Raw genomic sequence first — 25,487 nt, forward strand, 5'->3', positions numbered from 1 at the left:
TTGCACCGCTGGCGAGAGGCTTCAGGGGCTGAGCGTGTCGCGGGGAAGCCGGCCGGCCGGCGTGATTTTGCCATTCCCAAGACTTGGAATCGCTACATGAATTTCTATCAATCCGTGCACGTCTTTTGTAGTGGCCACCACCGTCCTCTGAAGAAATCCAGCCGCAGCTCCTAAGCTTCGCGCCCCCTTCCCTCGGCCCATCCCCGCCCCACTTTTGAGGGGGGGGGGTTAAGTGCCCGGCCGCGTCCAGGCAGGCTCGCTCGTGGTGGCGAGGCAGGCGGCAATGCCTCGCCTCCGCCTTCTCCGCTGACTGGGCTCGCCTCCCTCCCTCGCTCGCTCCCTCCCTGGCCTGCTGAAAGCGCCCTCGAAGCGGCGGCGGCGGCGGCGGCCCCAACCCAAGGAGGCGGGAGGGCCACGCGCCGGCGGCCCCGAGCGCCGCGGCTTCCTTCCCCCGCGGCGAGATGGCGGACCCCGCGGAATGCAGCATCAAAGTGATGTGCCGGTTCCGGCCCCTCAACGAAGCGGAGATCCTCCGCGGGGACAAATTCATCCCCAAATTCAAAGGCGAGGACACCGTCGTCATTGGGGTAAGCGTCCTCGCCGCCTCTTCTGGCTTTTTTTGCGGGCAAGTGCTTGTGTGTGCGTGTGCGTGTTTCACCGGAGGGCGGTGGAGTGCCTTCGGCTCTCCTCCTCTTCGCCCCCAAATCAACCTCCCCCCCGCAGGAATATCGAGGAGGCTCCCAAGCCGCCCCCGCAGCATCGCTGCGGGCCCCCTGCGTGGCGAGCCGTGCCGTGCCATCGCTCGGCATTGTGCTGCTTCGCCCGGCCATTGTTCGCGGCGCCGGCGTGTGCTGGCTGCCTCCCTGTCGAGGCTGCTTTCACCTTGAGCTCCAGACCTTGGCCAAGATCCAGCTGGGCGAGGGAGAGAAGGGGACGCTCCTTCCCCTGCACGGGAGGACAAGGGCGCGCTTCCCCTCCCTCGATACTAAACTTGGAGATTGGGAGCGGGGAGGGGTGTCCCAAAGGGGAATAGCCGCTTCTCGTTTCCATTAGCCGGAATGGGCAAGCTGCGATGGGAAAAACGGTTGTGGATCACTTAATTCATACAGAGCAATAATACCGGGTTTAGAAAATGGAAGGGCTTGGTGTGCGGGTGGGAAGTTTCTTTGCATGTGTCTAACATAGATAAGGAGAGACAACAAAGAGTCATGTGGCACCTTTGACAGACAAACATTCATTGTGGCATACGCCTGAGGCGCGCCGGGATAGACAGTAAGTGTTATCCTTAGTTGGCAGGCTGTCGTGAGCGGTATGGACCGAGAAACGGGGTGCGTGTATGTGATAGAAACATTGAGGCCAAAAAGCCACGGAATGCGAGGGTTCCTTGTGTTCCTTCCCTTCCTGACCTTCGTTGAAGTGATTTTTGTCTCGCTAATGTTATGGTGCCTCACCCCTATTGGCCAGATGCTGCAATCTGGTACATAATTATTTGAGAGTAAATGCCATTGAACTCTGTGAGACTTACTTCTGAGTAGTCATACATAGGGCTGCTATGTATACATATTAATGCTGACACTTGTAAAAATGTTGGCATCATGCCACAAAGCGTTAATCATCCTTCCTCTGGATGTGGTCTTAAAGGAAGAAACCTGCTGTGTAAGGTCCCATTTGGGTGAATTCCTTGTGTTTTCATAGCTGCAGTGGAGAGCAGTGGTGGGGAACTGAATGGAGACAACCCCAATTGACTCTTCTAGTTGCCTCCCATTGCTACTGCAGCCTTTCATTTCTCAGCATTGATCAAACTGATGTCATCTGGATCACTGGGCATGCTCACTTCATGATGCATTTGATTGATTGACAGGTGGCAAGAATCTGCTGAGAATTAGAAAGGTGCAGGAATTCCCACCCCATCAACCCAGCATGGCTTTGCAGTTCATGTATTTTAGCAGCACAGAGTGAAAGAGCTTGCCAGGCTGCAGTCCCTGCAGATAAGCGAAGAATTTATGTGTTCTGCCTAGAGATGCTCGTTAGTTGTCTGCTGTGTTCATTTCCTTTTCCTGCTGCAGTATGGATAGGGAAGCACTCCTTTCCATATCAGTTCACGGGATCAGTGCCAATCTGAGCTTTAGCTGTTTTTCCTTTAAGATGCATTGAGCTTTAATTCTGGCTTTTTATAGTCCCCACTTGAGAGGCTGTAAGGAAATTTGTGGTAACTTTCTTCCTGTCATATGAGTCACCTAATGTGCTGATATGAATAAATGGGAACAATCCACCTCCATTCCATAGGTTTGCAAAATGTGACCATAGTGAAAAGATTACTAATGGTAGATGAGCTTTCTAGAAAGTCATCTTGTCTCTCTTCAACAGATTTTCCTGCTAGTAGTGGTGTGTGTGTGTAAGGAACATGCTCTGCTAAGGTAGCTTGACCATCTCCAGAGAATCAAACATGTTCCTTATAATATGACAGAGCATCCTCAGCTGATTTTGGGCTTCTAAATGGACAAATCATGTGGAGAGAGTTGTAAGTCATTGATAATTTTACATTTGTTTCTTTGCTACATTTATATCTTGCAAAGAATCCAGGAGAACTTACATGATCATTCTCCTCCTCTCCAGAACAATCCTTCAAGGTAGGTTAGAGTAGACCAGTTCAAAGTCATCATGTGAGGTCAAATTGAACCCACATCTTCTCAGTTGTAGTTTAAATAGCCACTGGCTTCTTCTGATAATCCAACTGATACCACTGTTGCCACTGTTATAAGCTTATTTATTTATACAATTTATATCCTGCCTTTTCCTTACAACAAACTCAAAGTGGCTTACATAACTTTCCTCCTCCTGCTCTCAGTCTTATCCGCACTACAACAACTGTGTGAGGTAGGTTGGGCTGAGAGTGTGTGACTGGTCCACAGTCATCCTGTTGGCTCCATGGCCCAGCAGGAACTAGAACCTGGATCACCTGTGCTGTTAACCACTACATTGCTCTGCCTCTAGACCTACACAATCTAGCCACCTTGCTGTTCTAGTACAGGTCCCCCCCACCATAGAGAGCATTCTAATTCCTGTGCCACATTGGCTTTCCTCCATTTGCATCCCATCCTTAAGAGCTCAAAGCAACATTTTAGCCTTCACAGAAACTTTGTGAGGTAGAGGTGGCTGAGAGAAGATGTTGACATTACACTGTCTCTTGAAGTCCTACAAGAAGTTTTCAAAGACCTCAGTATTTATGCTGAGGGACTGTTAAATGTGAATGCTATCTCCAGGTTTCTGAGCTTCCTTATATTAGTAACTGCCTACTGCTTCCACCTTGCCTAGCTCCAGACATAATCAAATCATATGAGGCATAAATCTTTGGACTGCCCATCCTACAGCAAATGTTCTGTGCCTACCACATTGCTATCACCACTAAACGCCCTGATGCATTTTAGCATCAATTAAGGTTAGGAACCTTCAGCCAAAATATGCTGCTTGTGTACAAAACCTGTGCAGTGGGAAAATTCAAATCCTACTGACATTGCCTCCTTTGATCTGAAGGCAAATCCTCAAAAGCAGAGTTTTTAAGCAAGGGGGGGTCTGCCCAGTTTGTTCAAGTCTGTTGGCTCATGTTTCTCCATCCTAATTTAGTGTTCCTTCTGCATCTGCTTGTCCAGTCAAGGATCTACAGCCTCGTGATCCCTTCTTCAACCATTTGTTCAAAGAAACTTCCTAAAATATGAGGTTTAAGGACCTGAAAGGGCTTAGCTTGCATTTTGCTCCCTATCACAGCTTTGCCAAGGGCACTCTGAGCAACCATGATGGCCTAGCACCAAAACAGCCTCCTGACCCGCATTTTTCCAAAGGAAGAGCCCTTTTCGTGGAGTAATGCCTTCCACTGCAACCGTTTCTGCTGAGTAGCCATTTTAGTTTGTTGCACCCAAAAGCAGTCTTATAGTACCTTAAGAACCCTAAATAGCAATATAGCCTGCATGTATTTGTTGGAGTAGGTTGTTCACAAACATGCACCTAACCCCCTGATGGTCAGAGCCTTTAGGATGTAGTCCTACACTTGTTTACACAGAAGAAAGTCCTGCAACTCCTAACATTCCCCTACGGGCCTAGCAGGACTTTTTCTGCCTAAACATGCATACAGTTCACTCATAGTTGTCTGTAGGCTCACTTAAGCTCACAGTTCATACCTGCTGAGCCCTCAATCGTTTGGGTACGAAGTGGGGGAAACATCCCAAAGCAGCATAATGCTTAACCAGACTTACAGATTTCAGATCCCAATTTCTTTGCATGCTGATTGGGAATAAACTCAGTTTCCCATTGTATTCAGTGGGGCTTTTGTGTTCTGTGCACTTTCTGCAGCATATACGTAACCTGTCTTTCCATTTATCTAATTCTTTTTTAATGTTTGTGGCCATGCAACATTCTGTGGCAATTGGTATCCTGTGTTAAATATGGACAATCTTTAAGAAGTGTTGTGTGAAGAAGTACATTTGTTTTGTTTGACTTAAAATGCTTCCTGCCAGTTTCAGATTAGATATACTGAAGGAGAGCAAATAAACCTTTTTAAAAACCCACTATCATTAAAGCAAAAGGAAATCTGTGTGGTTATTTGATCTCTATAGGGTTGACTCCATTTTTCTCTAATGCTCTGGAATGAAGCTTACTGGAGTACATGTCTATTCAAACTTGAAATGAAAGTCTGCCCAATATAAGGCACAATCCTGTAAAAAATTGGCCAGGAAGAGGCCTACAACTCCCAGCATACCCCAGCTAACAATTTAAATAAAATATATGTTTAAAGTGAGTAGCTTTTGAAATTTTTTTTTAATAGACTTGAGAGTAATTCTTCTTTGGTTGTTTTATTGGCAGGTGTCACTTTGTTTACAATGCCTATGCTAATATATTAATGCTAGTATTTTAGTATTTGGATGCTTAAAATGCTATCAATTTTAGAATTAAAAGTGAATTAAAATTAGAATTTAGAATTCTATTTAATTAAAATTAGAATTTAGATCAATTTTAGAATTAATAAATACTATATATGTCTTAGGTAACTAGCTTGTTCTTATTACTCTTGCCTTGTAACTCCTTGTAGAATCAATTAGAACAGTTTTGATTTCATTTTAACATCCAGTGGAACATTTGAGAATCTTTTGTTTCAGATGATAGGGTATACTAACGTTTCCATTACATTGAAGTACATGAAGACATCACTTTTGAGCCAGCTGTTGTTGCATGCCTAAAACCATATGCAAATACTCGGAGCACAGTCCTCTGGAAGCCCTGCTCTTGAATCCATTTGGCACTATGAAAGTTTGATTTATTTCAGTGGGGCTTGCACAGGAGGAATTCTCCTTGCTGAGTTCCCTGATATTTCAAACACTGCAGTCATAACCACTCTGGGTCAACACTAAATCTCATTTTATTCAGCTGGACTTATATATGAGTATACATGTTTAGGTCGATATGGTACATTTGTAATCCCATGATCATTCAAGTAAATGTACACAGTACTGACCTGCACAGAAGGTTATACAGGTTGCATGCTGGCTTTGGGTATAACTAAATGCACAGCTGACACACTCAAGCAAATTCAAGTAGCTTTCTGTGACTTCTTGCTTCCCTGGCTTCTGTTGCTTTCTCTAACTCTTCCAGGATAATTCCTCTTGGCCCTTTGGTTGGAAGTAGTCTAGCTGAGTGCTGCCTGCTCTCACCTGGCTGCCAAAATGTCAGTGCTGAGTCATAGGGAGAATATTGGCAGAGTAACTGCTTCTTAGTATGTAGGAAGCATATTTTCTCTTCTCATCTCCTCAAGTTGACTTTCCAGTAGTTGCACTGGCAACAAGAGACTGACTTGTCTTTACTTCAGCTTGCTGGATAAGCTTCCCTCCTTCCGGACTGTGCTTGGATATGTAATTGGCTTACTTGATAAGAGACAACAATCTGTAATGACTCTGCAAGTGATGGCAAATTACAGCAGTTTACACTTTTGGATTACAGCTGTATTTGTTGCATGAATAATCCATGAACTCATCATCTTTGGGTTTTTTGCTTTAAACATGCTACCTCTGAATTTAAGAACAAGGTGGTTCTAAAGAAAACATTTTCACATTACCATGTTCAAAATGAAGCCTTACATTGTTTTGGGTTACTGTAGTATTCTCAAGATTTAACAGATGTGGCATATACTTGTGCCTCTGGGGGCCTCTTTGCCTGTCTTCATCTCTAGACAGCTAATTCTTTCTTTCTCACTTTTTGGCTAGGAAAAGTTTCACCATTTTATCCAGTTATTATTTTTTCTTTTTAAAATCCCTCAGAATAGTGCATGCAACCAGTTTTAGCTCATTCCACCATCTGTGGGCAATATCTCTGTGAACACTGTATTATAATTTTGCATCTTTCTTCTGCTCCCTTTGGCATTTAAGCACATTGTTTTCCAAAATAAGTTATGGAGAATATTTGAGCTTTGGACATAAGCTGCAGGCTTTTGTAATATGAAATTTTTGTAATATGAATTTACCTGACTGTAGTTTTTGTTGCACAAGTAATGGCAATTGTATTTTCCTGGGAAAGCTGAGTTCTGCTTCTCCCACTCTTTCACATAAAGATCTGCAGGGGCCTTCCAATATTGTTGAGGCTTCAGAGATTTCTCTCATTTGCCATAGTAGCTGATCGCTCGCTCGCTCTCTCTCTCTCTCTCTCTCTCTCTCTTTCTATGTCTTTTGGTGTGTCCATGTGTGTCTGTCTGTCCGAGGGAGAGAGAGAGAGCGCGCTCTGATTCAGTGCCCCAATGCTGACTCTCTCTGTTAGGAGCCAGACAACAACTTTTTTAAAAGATACATTTTAAAACAGCAAGTATTCTTTAAAATTGAAAGGGGAGGAGAACATTTGGGCAGTTTGGCAGCTTCTTCTCCTTCTCATTCCCAGAGCTGCTGATTCTTGCATCATGAAATGTCAGTGAAAATGAATGTACCCCAGAGATCTTGTATCATCATGACAGGCCTTTTGTCTGCATGAGCAAACAGAAGACCCGGTCCATTCTAAATAAAGTACAGTACTCATCCGTTCCACTGATGGCAGTGGGAGAGATTTAGATATATATTTAATGCTTCTGTTGAAATCTTTGAGATTGAAAAGTGCTTTCCTTTGGCTAGATTGTGCCTTAAAAGTCTTATCGAGGAATTTAGGTTCAGCTTCAAGGGGATTAATAGTGTGGCGGCCATCCAGTGTGAGCTCTCTAGAATACCATTGTAACAATTACGGTCTCCCTGCCAGGTGTACATTTCAGGTTATTATTTTGGTATCCAACCTTTATTTAAAAACTTCAAATTAACTATTTGACTAAGTAAATGAAAAACAACTCTTTGCTCATCACAACAACTTTCCCCTAACTTTTTGCACTGTGAATAGTCTGAAGTGTTTTCCTGTGAAAGCATATTTAAATATGTAAACCCAGAACCTTTTTCATCCTGGAGGCCCAAAGCAGATAAGTGGTTTAAAATATAAAACTAAAATTAAAAAATTTGGTAGAACATAAAATACCAAAATACCAAATAACCCAGCCTCCAAATGGAAGGTCTCACATAGTTTCAGAAGATGTTCAAGCCACAGAAAAGTCACCAGTGAAAAGGACTTTCATTGTGATATAGCAGTCTTGAATATTGCAGTAACATGTTATTCCCCGGATCCAGTAGGAAGCCCGAATAAGAAACACAATTCACAACTCAGTGGGTCATTGCATTAAAAGGCAGCATTCAGCTTAATCTTTAATAGAAGATATATTATTCAGGGTAAAATGATTAATTCAGAAAGCACATTAAACTAATTTTGGAGGAGTAAATTGAGCTTGTATTAAAATAGCAAAAATGGTATTCTTTCTCCCTATCCTTGGTGTATGGGGAGGGCATGTTGTCAGTGGCATGATAATGCTAAACCCTAGTGTAGTATCTCTCACATGAGCAGGAAGGAACCTGGACAACACTCTGTTTGTGTGCTCTTTCTTGCCCTCTTTCCCCATGCAGCTTGAGGGGAGGAACAAACCAGAATTCATCTCCAGCTTTAATGAGATGTCTTGCTTGCTGTGGGTGCACCAGCAAATGTGATTTAAAAGAAACTCTGTTTAAATTAGTTCGTTACACAAGCAATACATTCTTGCTTTTGTTGCTAGCTAGTTTGGCAGTTGACTAGAATTTATTTTAAAGGATCTATGTTCACAAGTAAGAGTAAGTTAGGCATCTCAAGAAATGAATCTGTTTTATTTCTCCTGCTGGCCACACAGAAGAGGAAGGTGGGGCTCGGGGCAAACATATAAGCCTCCTGAGACTTTCAACCCCTTTTTTCCCTCATGCATGTGGTGCTAACTCGTCCCCCCTCCCTGTGTGTGGTGGGGGGGGGGGGAGAGAGAAAGAGACAAAAGGATTTGGCAGCAGGAGGCACGTCAAAAAGTTTTTATGAGATGCCCACTTGTGGCTTTTTAATTGCAACTTTTAAGAATGCATAGCATGTTCTGAGTAAAGGACAGTTGGCAACATGTTTCTTTGGCCTTTCTGGGAATAACCTTAGCTTTAAAATTTATGTATTGATAGATTTTAATATTGTGTCTCATTAATCTTTGCACTTCTGTTGCATGGTCGGTATCTTTAAACAAGTGCTCATAGGTGATGCGTATCCAATGAAACATATGCCCCTTACAGAGATACGGAGGGGAGTATTCCTTCCCTTATTGCCCATTTCCCTCTCCCCACCCACAGAATTGTACTTCATATCCACCCTCTGCTGAACTACTATAAGTTTGATAAATGTGAAACACATGCAGGCAACCCGACGCCATTAATCAAACTGCCCTGTGGAACACCTCTCCTCCTGCCCTGTTCCGCACTGTTAACTCTCTTGCGGTCGTGATGGCAAATGGGTCAATGGGTGGTCTCCTCCCTTCAGGCAGCCTAGGCCCTGGCAATTCAAGAACCACCTGTCTCATCATGAACCTACCCAGATATTAGGATTCGCAGGAGAAGCCCTTTGGTGACAGGGTAAAGTCCTTCAGGGTAAGATATAACTTAGGAAATAGGGCAGCTTAATTGCATTTCGTTTCAAGTAGCGATGTACCATTTGCAGCCCAGCCATTCCATTCCCCAGTTTGACTGCATCTTTTTGGAATCAGACTGGCTTTGCTTTGCATAAGATTCTCTGTCAAATCACTGTGATACAATGTTCTTAAGATTAAAAAGCAGCCAGATCTCTTGTACTAAGACACTGTAGCCAACCTCTGAATTTGAATACTCAAAGCCCAAATCTGGATCTTTGCAGTATGTTTAAAATGGGCAATATATTTAAAGCCATTTCTAAAGAATAGCATGGAGTAATAAAGTGCAATGAACATAGCTTGACCTGGTTAAAAATCAGGGTAATGAGCAAGCAAATGCTGTGTAGGCAGCACTACCTGCATTGAAGAACAGTCAGAATAAATAAGGTTTCTCCCTTGTGAAGATTTACTGGTATAGGGAACAAACAGCTGAAGTGGAATTGGCCCAGTTTCTACAATATGAAGTCAACAGAGTATCATTTAGGATTTCAAAACAAAACAAAACATAGCACTCAAAACTTTCCCACTCACCAGTTTGGATACTTATTGAAAGAGACAAAGACTTTAAAAATAACATTTAAAAAGTGACAGGGCTCCTGCAAGAATTTATTGCTTGTAATTGAAACTCAAGTTTTAGCAACAAAGAAATTTACCATGCTTCGTGTTATTAACTTGTGGATAGACCTTGTCTGCTTCATTTGATTTAAGTGCACAGTATTACACAGAGGTAAGGCTTTGGAGTCCTTTTGAGAAGCAAAAATTAGGAGGAAGCCTGTGGTCTTAATTTTTATGCTGCCACCATGTTGGAAACTCCTGGTGCAGATTATAAAGCCGCCCGTCTGCAAACACCTTGAAAATAATACTGTAATTACTAGAAACCAGGATGGATTTCTCAAGAACAAATCCTGCCAGACTAAATGGATTTCATTTTTTTGACTGGGGAACCTTCCTGATGGAGTGTGGGAAGGATGTGGACACAATCTGTCTTGACTTCAGCAAAGCTTTGCTGCATGATACCCTGGTTAGCAAACTAGCTAAAAGTGGGCTAGATCCAACAACTATCAGGCTGATCCACAGTTGTCCACAGAATCAGATTCAAAGAGGGCTCATCTATGGCGCCTCCTCAAATTTGGGAGAGGTAACAGTTGGGGAATGGCAGAATTCATCCCTGGGCCGAGTTCTTTTCAACATTTTTATTAATGATTTGATGTGATTATCAGATTTTCAGATGACACAAAACTGGGTGGGATAGCTAATACCCTGGAAGACTGAGAAAAGAGTCAAAGTGATCTTGATAGGCTGGGGCGCTTGATGAAGTTCTGTACTTAAGAAAAAGAAACGAAATACATCATTACAAGAATACTGCAAGGGAGAAGAATCTCGGAATTGTAGATCACAAGCTGAATATGAGTCAACAATGTGATGTGGCTGCAACAAGGACAAATGCTGTTTTAGGCTGCATTATTACAAGTATCACTTCCAAATGATGGGAAGTACTAGTTGCCCTTTTCTCAGCACTGGTTAGGCCTCATCTGGAGTACTGTGTCTATTTCTGGACACCACAGTTTAAGAAAGATGCAGGCACACTGGAAAGAGTTCGGAATAGGGAAGCAAGGATGATTCAGGGGTTAGAAACAAAGCCCTATGAGGAGTGATTGAAAGAACTGGGCATATTTATTGAGAAGAGAAGACTGAGGGGAGATATGGCAGCACTCTACAAGTTCTCTTCTTGATCATCCCAGAGTGCAGGACATGCAATGAGGGGCTCAAGTTACAGGAAGCCAGATTTTTGGCTAGCTATCAGTGCAGTGTGACAATGAAATCAATTATCTGGGGAGGCTGTGGACACTCCCACACTGGAGGCAACCAAGGTACATCTGGTCAGCCATCTGAGAGGGATGGTTTAACTTGGTGTCCTGCCCTGAGCAGGGGTTGGACACGATGGCCCTCAGGCCCCTTCCAACAGTACTCTGCTATGATTCTATGTTTCCGCTGTGGCCGTAAGAATCAAAGGAGGTGTGGCTCCATCTGAATGAGTGCAATAACATTTGCTCTAAATACAAGAAAGGCAAGTATCTTCTGAGTGCCTTCGTACTTCCTATCAAATATACAACACCGGCACCTTTTTGCCTTTTTCTTAGGATTGAAGCAGAGTCTCCATAGTGCATTGCAGTGGCTCTTTCTGCTTGCTTGACTTTGTGCCATACAATACGCCACTGTCTGTATCATGACTTTTGGTAGAGTAGCTGTATTTCCTGCATGACCGGGCCCAATACCCGTGGAAGGGGCTGGCGGTGCTAGGACCAAGCTGAACCTCCCTCCCTCCCTCCCATCGCACTTAGCCAAGTCTGCCTGTCTGTTGTTGTCATGCTCGATCCAGCTTCAGGATCTCCAAGGCCAGCAAGCAGCATTATAGTGGGAGCTCTTCTAATCAGACTGCAGCAGGACACTTTCCAGCCTTGCTCTGCTGTTACAAAGTACAATTTCTTTTTAAAGGTTTGGGAACTTTACAGAGCTCACAATCCTTGTTAACATTAATTCATCTCATTGTGATATTTCATGTGGCAGGCTATTGCCTATTGAAAGAGGCAATATATAATTCAGTGCAGGGACTCTCTTCATATGTGAATTCATGATCGGTGAAGATCATGATTTGAGATGTATTCATAGATGTTGCTTTAAGAATTCTAGAAACGGGCCATTATTTTGTAGTAGCAAAATAAAAATGAATGAACATTTAGACATACAGGTTGCTGTGAGCATTGTGTTAATGGTGCTTGGACTGGAAAATAGGCAGTTGAGGTTTGGAAAAGGTAGATGCAATTGGCCAACGGTGTGTGTGTGTGTGTGTGGGGCAGCATATGCCAAATTGATTACGTGAGCACAAACAGTGAGCACAAGCTGCTGCACTGTCAGCATCCAGTTCCTTGCTCTCCTTTGTGGGTAATGGGGCTGTCCATGGGGAAGGGCTTTCCATGCCTGTACGAATTCCTATCTCTGGCCTTGGAGGAGGGCTGGGTTTCCATCAGAAATTCTGCAATGCTTAAAATGAATGCTTGATATGATGTGAATTTAGAATTTGAGTTGTGCCAAACCTTTACCTTTAAGCGAGCTGTGCAAGCTATGCATTCATGAACTGACTTGCTTGGATTTTTAAAACCACTTTTTAGAAGCAGGTACCCTGCTGACTAGTATTCTTCTGGTTTAGAATTCATGCCACCAGTGACCTGGCTCGGTTATTTAGCTAGTGCTGACTGTGCTTTGTGCCTCTCAGCTGGGTTGCTGCTGCTTTCCCCTGATTCAGAATATTGATTTTTTTTTAAATGAGAGAACTGGCCACAGACTGAAAATGACATGGCAGGAGGCGAAAGTGAAACACGGTGGGTGAGATTAGAACAGAATTGGAAGAAATGACACAAGAAATCAATGTAGGGGTTGTTGAAACAATAATTGATTACAGAGTCTTGAAAAAGGAACATGATGTCTAACAGCGGTGTCAAGCTGAATAGTGGGGAGGCAGATGAGAAACACGTCTTAGGCAAAACCAGAACTTCTTTTCATCATAAGTAAACACACTTGATAATAGCACAGCCTTGCTGCAGGAAGAATAAAGGCACCTGTGTGCAATTGCTTAATCATAGCACGAAGGGGCAAAGAAAGCCATCTACAATATGTCATGACAAAACTGATATGGTTTGCTTGGGGCTGTGCAAGAGCCTAGCAAGCTACAGCTTGGTACTAACAGCACTTTGCTGGTGCTAGAGCTGTGGGTTGCACAATGTGAAAAGAACCTGGATCCAAAGAAACCCGGTGGTGACACCCTTGAGAGCTAGCAGCTTTGGCTTTTCAAATAGCACTCATTGTGTCAAATGATATGCCTCCCTTGGGATAGAGGGAAATGTCCAAAAATCTTTGGAGTATGGAGGCCTTCCTTTAAAAAAAAAAAAAAAAAAAGTCCACTGATTATATACAAACCTCAATTTTCACCTTGGCCAGCATTTTTTTTTCTTTTTTGCTACAAGGAGAAATCTTGAACAGAGGTGCATAAATATTTTTATTACTAACTAGTATCTCTTTGCCCTCACTACCAAATCCTTCCTCAACCCTCAATGCAGAAGACAATAGGGATAGTCAGAAGGCTGTCGATAATTCTGGAAAAGGATAGAAATTTCCTCTGGATGTTTTTGTACTGTGTTCAAAGCTAACTGCAGCTGAGGTTACTTCTCTTCCAGGCAAGGGCCTGGGAGAGAGACAGTTTGCTCTTGCTTGTGAAGCAGTTGGGAGAAGTGAAGAACTAGCAAGAGTTTATTACCCCCATCCCCACACTGATTAAAATTCTGCACACTACAGAATAAATTGGCATCCCTTGAGCCTTGTGCTTGGGGTATGTGGGAGAGGGTAGGACCTTACTTTACTTGCACTGCACTCTGGGTCCAGCAAGAGAAGCTTGGTGGTAGCTGTGGTAGTGGAAGGGCAAGTGAGCAGAGAGAGAAAATAAGCACCGGACTGCAGGGCAGTATTTTCCCCTACTTCTTTGGCTCACACACCCCTCACGCCGTCCGAGATGAGTGCTTGAGATGGATGCAGCACAACTTTCATTTGGGAAGGGTGTGGCGGGAGAAACAGATGGGTCAGCCCGTTGTGCTAGATTTCAGTTTGCACTACTGCAAGGCTCTCTTGCTTATTTTGAATTAATTCCATGTATATCCAGTGATGTGGGGCAGAAAACTCATAGAAAAAAGCCTGAAACAGAATTTTTTCTGCCAACATTTCCATTTCATAAATTCATTAGTAATAATGCATTGAAGGTAGCTACAATATTAGGCAAGCTTCATTATTTTTAGGTGAATGTCCCAAACCAGTTCATGAGAGAATACAGAGACATAATCGAAATGCATACATATTTCGGGGTACAGTGAAATGAATAAGCAGCGATAGTGAAACTTAAAGGAACTGGTCAATGAAGCAGGGCTGAACTCTGTTAAATAGCTGAGTGGCTGTCAGCACAGTAATTTGGGCTGCTGAAGTAAATTTCTGTCAACATTTGCAGTAGCTTGGTTTTTATCTTAAATTTAAACAATGTGAGGGAGCTATCATATATGGCCTTGGAACTCATTTGGGGAGAAGCATCCGGTTGCACACAGGAGTGCCAAACTGAAACAGCCTCTGCACTCTCCTTGCCCTTCAAAACATGCAGACTGTTGATTTTGGCCATCTAAATGTTTATCCCCAGCTCAAGAGGAGGAGAGGCTGAAATGCTACCTGGATACCTCACAGCATGGTGATTACAAGCTCCTCCTCTGTCTGCTCCTGGAATGTCTCCTCCCGCACCTGCTGTGAAGACAGTCTTCCATCTTTGGAACTGCAGCCAGTGTGGAAAGAGCCACCCTGGGTGTGAGGGTGAAGAGAGGCCCCTCCAATAATGGTGTCCATGCTGTAACCTTGGAAGGCATTTCTGAGGTTGCTGCAGGGACTTGGACGTTCCCTATGGCCTGTCAGACAGCATCTATCAGCCATCAGATTGCACCCTAAGAAAAGTACATGTTGTTGTCATTAAAATTATCTAAGTGCTGCAAACAAAAGAAAACACCAATACTATTATGCAGCATTTAAATTGCATGGTGCACTTCACTTGCACCCCTCAAATATTTCATGTTAAACAACTTTTAGTGTGTTGAGAAAAGAATTACAAGGGGCACTTTAGTTTACTAAATAAAAGAAAAGCACTTAAAATTAGATTGTGCTCTAGAGCATCAGAAAATTTCCTAATGTACACTGATTATTTTTTCTGATGAAAAAAACACTATGCAAATTAATGTGTGAGGGAAAAAAATCCAATGCTACATTTTCTGGCAAATCAAATCCACCTCACTCTGGGTTTCCCTAGATAGATTCTGGAGAACCAGAGGATGCTGTGGATGTCCTCCCTTGTGTGCCTGGAGAGGAGATCTGACCTGCAAACTCAAAAGAGAAGTTGGAGTGGGATAAAAGACGGTTGGAGAGAGAAGAGACCTGGTTGTGCACTATTCTATGGCCTGTCCAGTCACCTTCCTGCCCCTCTCAAAGAGAAGTCGGCTAGATGGGTTCAGAGGCTGCTAGTTGCCCAGTTACCTTTTGCACTCTAAATGAAAAACCAAAGCATAACCCCCACTGTCTGCCTTCTGCCCCGCCTGCCTCCAGACCCAGAGCTGTCTGTTCCTGGAGCACTACCCACAGGATTCTACTCGGAGTGTATCCTGCTCTTACAGGAAGTCCACAGTGTCCTCCTATCTAGAGTGTTGACTAAGTTCATACCTGTTTAGCATTAGTAGGACAGTAGCATCTATTGTATCTGGATCGTATTTGTTGAACATGGAACACTGTCTGTCTGTCTGTTTGTCTGTCTGTCTGTCTTCTTTGTAGATGGAAGATCAGCCCAAGTAAAAAGATTGTTTAAATGGGCAGTTAATAGAAAAATAAGAATATGTAAAGTGATGATGATATTTTGAGGCCTGTGCAGGAGACAACTTGCCCCAAATCAGCCCCATTAATACCAAGGAAGTGACACTGACCTGGTTCACAATCCATCCATTTACAAACCAGCAGGTTTTTGTTTGTTTGTTTGTTCATTTGCTTGGATTAACTGATGAGTTCTTTAGACCCAAAGCAACCCGGTCATGCAGCACAGTCTATGAAGGAGCCAATTGCAGGTTGTGTAGTAAAGCAGTTTTCAATCTAATGGTCTGAAATGCTTTTCAATCAAATGATTTTAGTTGAATGTGTAAATAGGGCCTTTAGGTCTTAATCATGAGTTTACGGTTATTTTTTCCACTGAACAGTAGAAAAAATGACAATGATAGATCCATTAGAGAACATTCTGGTTACAATTATTGTAACTTTTAGAGAAATGGACTGGCAGCTCACCTGATATTGAAAGGTGGTTGGAAAGACACTTTTGGATATTCACGTAAGGGAAGACCCAACACTTTCCAAGGTTAATCAACCAATTTGAATCTGGAGACAGACATAGGTGAACCTGAGGGAGAAAGCAGAAGTGAATCTCAGTGAGGAGGCCAAAAAAGCAAGCTGAAAACACAGATCACAGTCTCAGGATGCTGCCTGTCTTCTGGAAAGAGAGTTGAGAGGCTTCTTCCATCTTGCATCCATGTTACTGACTTCCTGACCAAAGCAAGGAGCACAAGTTTAGGGGAGTATCCAACTGTGTCATTCTACAAATTCAAATAGTTTTAGTGAAGCTATACCAATTTTTTTCATGTTGCACAAACATTGCAAATCTGGTTTCATATTAAATTTGCACAACTAGTTGTAAATGTATCTGGTTTTATTTGTGAATGTATCTTAAGTTGGATTTACCTCTTGTGCATAGTTTGGAAACTTGTTTCTGCTAGCTGAGTCATTTCCATTGCCAGAACAACACAACTGGGTACTGCCCTTATACTTCTGAGTTATCCTTTGAGGGCTAAGTGAAGGGGAGATAGGTTGGTAATTGTTTTTAATTAGGGGAGTCAACTAGGCTAAGGAAATAATTACGTTAATGCATATTGAACTGAAGCAGCAGAAGCAAAGGATAAAGAAGGCAGGTATATTCATTATCTAATGCAAAGGGAAGCAACTTTGGTGCCCAATTTTGGGCTGAGACTCCTATAAATGTCAGGCAGCATAGTCAATGGTTAGAGTTTATAGGAATTGTCTCACAAAATGGTGCCTTTCATGGAAGATAATATTCATTTCATATTTGATGGCCCATCAGTGGGATTAGAAAGAGATAATTTTTGCATATGATGGCAGGTCAATTGGATAATACAAGTTTCCAGTCCTCTGCAGGTGGCAGTAGGGTTGGTAATTTGAACAGTACAGCAAAATACAGCATCTTTCTACTTCTTTTAAACTACTCTAGTTATTATTTAATGAGGTGAATAACATCTGACAAATATGCTTTTATAGATTCTGTTGAACATGTACTTTTCTTTCTTGGAGTGCAGTTCTGCACATTAGAGATGATTAATAGTAAAAAGTGGCAGGAAACATCTCTGTGTTGTGGTTTTTATTTAATGTATTGGTTTTTATCCTTTATTATGGCCTTAAGAACAAGGAGAGCCAGTGGAAGATAGCATTTTATGTAATGATTCACATTTGCAAAGTGGTGTGCTAGTATTCAGTAAATGAATTCTTGCAACTCATTGCAGCCTCCAGGTAGGAAACTGTGTCTAAGAGATGACATAGTTTTAATGGCAATCTAATATGTGCACACCCCGAAGGAAGTGTTCTCTGTAGCTTAATGATTATTGCTGTTAACCTAGTGCAACTGCCTGAGGATCTGTACATAGTTCTGTCTTTCCAGCAGAAATAACCGTGATTGAAAGGTTAAAAATATTTTCCCCATATCAACGATCCCTACTTGAGCCAGGAAGCAATTCTTAATCTTTTCCAGAAACTCTTTATTTTTTATTATTATTTTGCACATTTATATTAAGCCTTTCCTACAAGGAATCCCAAGCAGCATACCTGATTCTTCTTTCCATTTTGTTCTCACAATAACCCTGTAAAGTAGGTTAAGCTGAGAGAATGACTGGCCCATCATAACCCAAAAAGTTTTATGGCTGAGTAAGAATGTGAATCTGGTATTACCTTGTGTTGGTAGAGCTTTGCTTTATGTTATGAGGATAAAATGGGTTGTTATGAGGAGAGTGATAGACTCACATTTGCCACACAGAGTTTTTTGAAAGAAGGATGGAATTCTAAGAGCTTAAGTTTTTTCACAAAGCGGAGGCTTGTCTCTAATAGTCATCTGCCCTTATTTACTTTTCATGATTACATTTAAAGCTGAACGTTTCTCAGAGGAGCTTGGTGTTGCATACATGGTTTGTCTCCTCCTGTGATGTAAGCTGAACTGATACATAGGCCCATGATAGCCTTAGGAAAAGTCCCCAGTTTCAGTCCTTGGGCTGGATTGAGAAAAACTCTTACCTGGAACTCTGAAGAGCTACGGCGAGTCCATGTACGTACACAGTCATGTACTAAGCTATTTGCATCAAAGTTCTGACTTGGTAGCTTCCTGTGTACTGGGATTTGAATTTTAAAAATACAGTATTTTAAGCACCAAATGATGCTGTTTCTTTGTAAACAAGAACAACTTTCTTAAAAGAAAAGTATGTTTTCTTTCTATATCCATCTGCTGGATTCGGGCTTAAGCAGATGGGTTGCAGTCTGGGGTGGTATTTGGTTGATTCCCACAATAGTTTCAGGCACCCCCCCCCCGCAAAAAAAAAGCTATCATGCCAAAATGCTTACAGTAAATAATAAAATATAAATGAGAAGAAATAATGCAGAGGAGAGGGCCGATAGTAAAATCACTTACACAACAGCTGAAACAAACGTGCTTTAAGAGGCCTCCTAAAGGCTGGAAGGAATGGAAAGGTCCTGTTTTCATCATTCCAAGCAGTGAGGGCCACCAAAACATACCTGCACACAAGAAAGATATTGTAATCTGTATTTAGACAATGATAATAATGAATCCTAAGTATAAAATAGATGTTGGAAAAAATGCAAGATTTTGGAAGAAAATAAAGTGAAAGGACAAAGTTACAAGGGAACAGGGTGGATTAAATCACTAGTCAAGTAAGACTAGATTTAAATCATGGTTTTGTATGCATGACTGCCTCACCTGTAGCTAGAGGATCATTAAAAAACTGGGTCTGATTTACAGTCTGCTGTCATTATAGGTTTTCTCTTCCAGGGAAAGAATAATAAGATAAACCTCAGGCTATACCCAAAAAGACCCAAAGACTTGTGCATTATTCTGCACAAAAGGTTTCACTTTCATTTTCACTGCTTGCTCCTCCATCTTCACCCTTACCTTCTTGCACAGATATCTTTGTCTCCCAACAATCTTCTATGGATTTAATTTTTTGAAACTGATCCCTTGAGAGGTATTTATTTATTTAGGAAGCTTCTATGCCGCCCCATTGGCCGAAGCCTCGGGGTGGCTCACAATAATAAATAAACACAATATAAAAACAATATAATTTGAGTCAACCTGACCAATAAATAAATAAATAACATTAACAATTAAAATAAAGTTTGAATAAAAAGGTCTTCGCCTGGCACCGAAAAACAAATAACGATGGTGCCAGATGGACCTCTCTGGAGAGCACATTCCATAGATTGGGCACCACTGCTGAGAAAGCCCTCCTCCGAGTACTTACCCTCCTAATATCCTTCACGGAAGGTTCCCGGAGAAGGGTCTCTCCCGCTGATCTCACAGATTTGCAAAGGAACAATGGGATTAAGGACTCCACTCTGTATTTTATAATACTTTTGCTGTGAAGAAGAGGCATGTGATCTCTCCTGACACAAATTCACAGCTCCGAGAACTGTGTAGCCAAGCATCTGTGGTAATATCTTCTAGATGGAAAAATTGCTCAATAATCTTACAGAAACCTCTGGAAGAGTATGGCATTGTGAATGGCTTAATAGGATTCATTTACCGAATGAATGAATGTTGTATGAATATACAACCTCATGCAGTTTAAAACAAAAATTCATTTTTTATTTAAAAAAAATCATTGATTTTTATCCATCCTGCAAGGAAGTCATGAAATGGATCAATGTTAATGACAAAAAAATTACAATGACTCAGAAAGCGACAAGCAAGGTTGGGCAGGAAATCTCCAGATATTCTGGTCTTCAGCTCCCAAAATTCTGGACTATTGTGTTTAACTTTGTGAACTGCCCAGAGAGCCTTTGGCTGTTGGGCTGTGTAGGAGATAAATAGATAAATAAATATTGGCTATGCTGGCGGGGGCCTCTGGTAATAATGCAAAAGAACACATGTTCATCATCATCATCAGAGTGAACATGATTTGTGTGTGAGCTGACAGTTGAAACATGATTCTCCTAGAAACTCAGGTAAATGGGCTAGTCTGCATTTTGAAAGAGCTGGCAGTATTTTTCTGTTCAGCAGCTTACTAATACACTTTGCAGTTTGCTCTATAAACTTATACTTTCAGTTAGGTACAATAAAGCATTGATGGATTGCATATCTGAGTCTTAAAGTGTCTTACATGTGACTGTTCTGAGTCCTGTAAAACTTGGTCTCTATAGCAAAGGATATAAAATCACACAGTGTGCATTTTCTGCATCAACCTTGACTGTGGGTGGCAATTGTACATCTATCATTCAATCTTAAATTATACTCTTGCAGTATTAAACTATTTTTTTAGAAATTTAAAAATGAGAAGTGTCAATTTATGGAGGCTACTGGAGTAAAAGTGTGTCTTAAAGGAAGTATATGACATGTTTTATGACAATAGCTTAGTACCTTGTACATTTTAGACTATTCATGTTAAAAGGCTGAATTTATAGTCTTTAGCATGCACTGTCCTTGATACATAAAATATTGCCAGTGAGACTTTGTGCGTAAATACAGTGGATAAAATATTGCTCTGTAATGTGATTCTTACATGAATTTTTCCAGGTGGTTTTCAGAAGTTCAGGTTAAACAGATGACAGGTTTATGTATAACCATCTTTCCAGATAAATCAAAGTGAAGGGGATGGAGCACAAGTATTCATTGCAGATTGCAGATATGAATGGAAAGCCCAAGTTATATAACTAAATCGCATTTACTCACTTACAAATTGGCCCTTTGGTTTTTAATTACAAACTGGCAAATACTTTCTCTCTTTCTAGGGGAAATATATTGTTTAATTCAGCAAGGCTTGAAGGGCAAGCAACATTAGCATTGCCTGTACCTTTCCACCAAGCAGAGGTGAAAGCAATGGGCTAAATCATTCCTGCTAGACATCAGAGTTGAGAAAGGCTTAAAGAGCCCTTGCCTGTGTTTCATGGCCAGGGAATGCATTGTTTATAGCTACAGGGGCCTTCAGTGAAGCCATTTTTGGCAGAATCCCTATTTCAAGTTCTCACCCTGTAATGTACTTGCAATATTCTCTGGGCTGGCCAGCAAGTTCTGCAGGTAAACTTGAAATATGATGGCCCCATTGCAGTGCAAGTGCTTGTATGTGGACTATCCCAACAGGATCCTGTTTTGCTGCAGTTTGCTGACACTGAACATGGCATGGACATCGTTCTTGTGTGCATCTTCTGCATTGTCAGCTATTCACAGGGAGAAGCAGAGACTCTGGGAACTGGTTTAAGCTGCTCATGCCTCGGTCGGAGGATTAAGTGCCTGCTTTTATAAAGCCTGTTAGCTGGTTTGGGAAAATATTCTGTAAGTTGGGCTTCCACAGACTAGATTCTGTACTATTTTTAATGGCTAACTCATTGATTAGGCCCCTTTTTATGCATTTACCATTATCTATGAAATATTGTGGCAGGTTGCCATTTCAGTTCCATGTCATAAAAGTCAATCATGCGTACTTCCTTTCAGGAGGTAATAATAAAATTAAGTTTTGAGGTTTTGTTCTTTCTGTTGTTACTAACAAGGAAAGAATGTTTTTACCATGTGTTTTCTAACTGCTCTGAACAGACTATCTGGCAAATACCAGATACTGTGCCACTTGTATTTTACAGTAATCAGCAATCTTAACTGAGCAAGTACACATTTTATATTGACCTCAGTTGGGTTTTGTAAAGGTTATTTTGCTGTGTGTGCTCTTTCCTGAAAACATGTCTTTTTTTTTTTCATTTCAGCAAGGGAAACCCTATGTCTTTGATAGAGTATTACCTTCAAATACAACCCAGGAACAAGTTTATAATGCTTGTGCCAAACAGATTGTTAAAGGTAAGGAATGTTTAGTTGTTCTTTAATCATGACAGAAGAATAAGTGTGTTGAGCATAAATATTAACTGGTAATAAGCCTTGCTGGGGGAAGAAGGAGGGAAGATATGTGAATGGCTTGCCATTTTCCCCTTTGCTTCTGTTGCTATTTGAGATGCTGGTCTTTCAAATCTTGCATAGTGTGATCTATAGGCTTCTGAAATCCTCTGGGAACTTAAGGATCTTGGCATGGACTCGTCCGTGTCTCTGCTTCCTGTGTTGCAGCAAAAATGGAGAACCAGACTTCACTCTCCTTCCAAATATTGAGGGAGGGACTGTGGCTCTGTGGTAGAGCACGTGCTTTGCTTTGCATACTGAAGGTCTCAGGTTCAATCCACTATCATCTCCAGTAAAAATATCAGGTAACAGGCAATGTGAAAGTCTCTTTGGCTGCATTTGTTCATAATAATAAGTCAAGCTTATAGAGCATCTGAGCTTATTCCGAATATAGCAGCGCACACAGTTTGTTCGTTCGTTCCTGCCTGCTAGCACAATAGCTAAACAAAGCAGAAGAAGTTTGTTTAACATGCTATCTGTACTGAGGATTCTCCCTCTTTGCTTCCTTTATAAGCCAGCAACTATAAACTTTTTTTTAAAGTAAATTTTATTATTATTTTCTTCAAACTAAAAAAAAGAAACTACAAAACATCAATCATCAGAAACATCAGACCTACTGGGTCAGCCCCCCCTTTTTTATAGCAATCCGTAGACATATTCAAATCTACGCATAGTCCCGTTTCTCTAGCCAATAATAAAAAGAGTTCCAAGTTTGATAGAAGTATGTGTCCTCTTTCTCCTTCAGAGACAAAGTCAGTCTGTCCGTTTCAGCACAGTCCAGAATCTTTTTTAAAATCAGTTCATCAGTGGGTGGTTCTTCACTCCTCCAGTGTTGGGTAAATACAATCCTTGCTGCAGTAATTATATGAAGAATCAAATACATTGCCTGTTTATCAACATCGTCAGGTACAATGCCTAGTAAGAAGACTTCAGGTTTAAATATTAAATATTTTTGTAATGTTTCTTCAAGCCATTTATGTATTTTAGCCCAATATTTTTTTGCCTTATCACAAGTCCACCACATATGATTAAAAAGTACCCAGTTTACGTTTGCATTTCCAACATCCATTTGACATATTTGGAAACATCTTTGCTAATCTATTTCATTCATTCATTCATTCATTCATTCATTTGGAGTTTTTGTATGCCGTCCCATTCGCATGAGCCTCGGGACGGCTTCCAATACAATAAATAAACAAAGCAAATAAATAGTACATGTAAATCCAGATTCACCCTGGCTGTAGAATTAAAACCAATAAATAAGTGTTATTAAAATATTGTTTGAATAAAAAGGTCTTGGCCTGGCGCCGAAAAACAAATAACGACGGTGCCAGGTGGACCTCTCTGGGGAGCGCATTCCATAGCCGGGATGCCACCGCAGAGAAGGCCCTCCTCTGGGTACTCTGTCTCCTGATGTCTTTCACGGAGGGTTCCCGGAGGAGGGCCTCTGCCGCCGATCTCAGGGGGCGGGAGGGCAAATATGGAAGCAGGCGTTCCTTTAGGTATCCAAGTCCCAAGCCGTTAAGGGCTTTTTAAGTGATAACCAGCACCTTGAATTGAGCCTGGACTTCGATGGGGAGCCAGTGAAGCTGGTAGAGGACTGGGGTTATGTGACAGTAATGCCCAGTCCCTGTCAGCAACCTGGCTGCTCTATTTTGCACCATCTGAAGTATCCGGACTATCTTCAAGGGCAGCCCCACATAGAGCGCGTTGCAGAAGTCCAATTCCCAATTCATATTGTCAAAGGCCTTCTTCGCATCCAAAAAGACTAAGGCCATCTGTTTTTCTGGATGCATTTGGCAATAGGTACCATCTATAAAACATTTTGTAAAGATTTTCTTTATATGAGGTTGCTAAAGTTACCTTGATATTTCTTTCCCACAACTTTTGCTGTTTCTGTAACTCAATATTATATCCAAAATTTTGTGCCCATTTTGAGCCAGCAATTATAAACTATCAACAAACTGTGAACAGTGATATTGGCTTGTAAAGGGAGCAACAAGCCAAGATTCACCCTAGTTCAGACAAATTTTTCATCAAGATAGAAGTGTGTGTGTCAAGCATAAACCTAAATATGCAGAGCACTACTGAAATAGTAGGAACCAAAGGAAAGGGGTTGCGGATGAGCCCTTACGGTTTTTGTCAATAGGACTGAGTGGACAAAGAACAGCTAAATTACTGCTGACGAGCCTTTCCCCCTTCCTCTGCATATTCCTTTTACAGCAGCGTGTGTGCATTTGTTCTTCTCCCAGCCATCACAGTAAATAAGCCCTCCCTCCCTAGGCGATGACAGTGCTGCACCACCAAAGTGTTTCTGGCAAAGCACCATCAAATTGCAAGTGCCAACCAAAGTTTTCCATGACTCTTCAGGGAAGATGTTTGGGCAGCACTTGCCGTCATGCACGAGCACAGGGACAAAGTGCCAGAACGCCCATGGCCAGTTTGCAGCTTCAATGGGAAATTGAGCTCAGACAGCAAAGATGAAGTGGTTGTGGAATGTCAGCAAGCTCCAACAACAAATCAAGGTCAGGGGACATCTGGAGAGCAAGGAGAGGATTTGTTAATCCAGGTGGGTGGAGATGATGGTCAATGGCCTATGGAAATGGAGAGAGAACGCAGCAGGAGGTGGGTGACAGTCGGGGCTGACAAGAGGCCTGATCTACCAATGAGGAAACAGTGGAAGGAGTTAGGAACTGGGCAGGTTTCATAGCAGGAACGGAGCAGTCTATCTGACACAGAGGACCCTCGCCTGCAGGTGGTGCAAGAGAAAAGAGTATAAGGGGATTGGGGACTGAGAGATGTTAGAGCGGGTGCGGCACTTCACTCTGGGTGAACTCAGAGATGTGTGCAAATAGAGGAGTGTTAAGAAGCATTCTGAAAAAAAGGATGTTTAATACTGCATCCACATTACAGATACTTCTCTTTCTAAACCATCCTTTGGATAAGCAAACATTTGTGTGATGCTGCAATTGCGATGTGTTACAAATATTGTGATTACCTTATTTATCTCTGTCAAAGCGAAGCATTTGTAAGATTTTCAACAAATTGTTTGACACATCCTCATATAGTGCCACCTTGGCCCTCAAGGTTTACTGAGTTTGTTGTTCTGTTCAGTTGTTCAGTTGACAGAGATATCTAAGCATTATTAAATTGGCATGCAGTTTTAAATTTGATGATTCATAGCAGAAAGGCATAAGGAATGATAAATGGTTGGTTTGTCTGCCCTATTCTCCTAAACACCATGTAGAATGTATTTCTCTTGCTCTCCTAAATATCCACAGTGTTATTTAAGTGTGTGGGGGACAGCTGGATCACAGAATGAGGTTCAATGCTGCCATTGCAATAGGTTAATGTTGAATTCTGAAGCTTCAGTTGCAATCCCATATAAATTCTCTCCCATCCATTTTTCTCATATCTTCCTCTGCCTGTTGCTCGTTAGGATAATAAAAAGGCTTTAGTGCATTTTCTGTGCAGGGAAATGAATGTCCTATCAGCTGAATCCTGCTGAATGAAAGGAATTAAGCACCATGGTTACTAGGCAGTGTTATTGGAGCACATGAAAATAAGAAATAGCCAATA

The 25,487-nt window shown here is 41.8% G+C and overlaps 1 protein-coding gene across 1 annotated transcript in view; it reads left to right on the forward strand.

Moving 5' to 3' along the window:
- Positions 1-426: 426 nt before the first annotated feature.
- The window catches only part of KIF5C (kinesin family member 5C), a 95,773-nt gene continuing 70,712 nt past the window's right edge, over positions 427-25,487 (forward strand). The window contains exons 1-2 of the mRNA XM_044438415.1: positions 427-587; positions 21,725-21,815. Of these exons, the coding sequence (XP_044294350.1) occupies positions 462-587; positions 21,725-21,815 (217 nt within the window). The 5' untranslated portion in view covers positions 427-461. The remainder of the gene's footprint in view (positions 588-21,724; positions 21,816-25,487) is intronic.

This window comes from Varanus komodoensis, unplaced genomic scaffold (assembly GCF_004798865.1).
Source record: "Varanus komodoensis strain SLA01 unplaced genomic scaffold, ASM479886v1 scaffold32, whole genome shotgun sequence".
Classification (NCBI taxonomy): domain Eukaryota; kingdom Metazoa; phylum Chordata; class Lepidosauria; order Squamata; family Varanidae; genus Varanus; species Varanus komodoensis.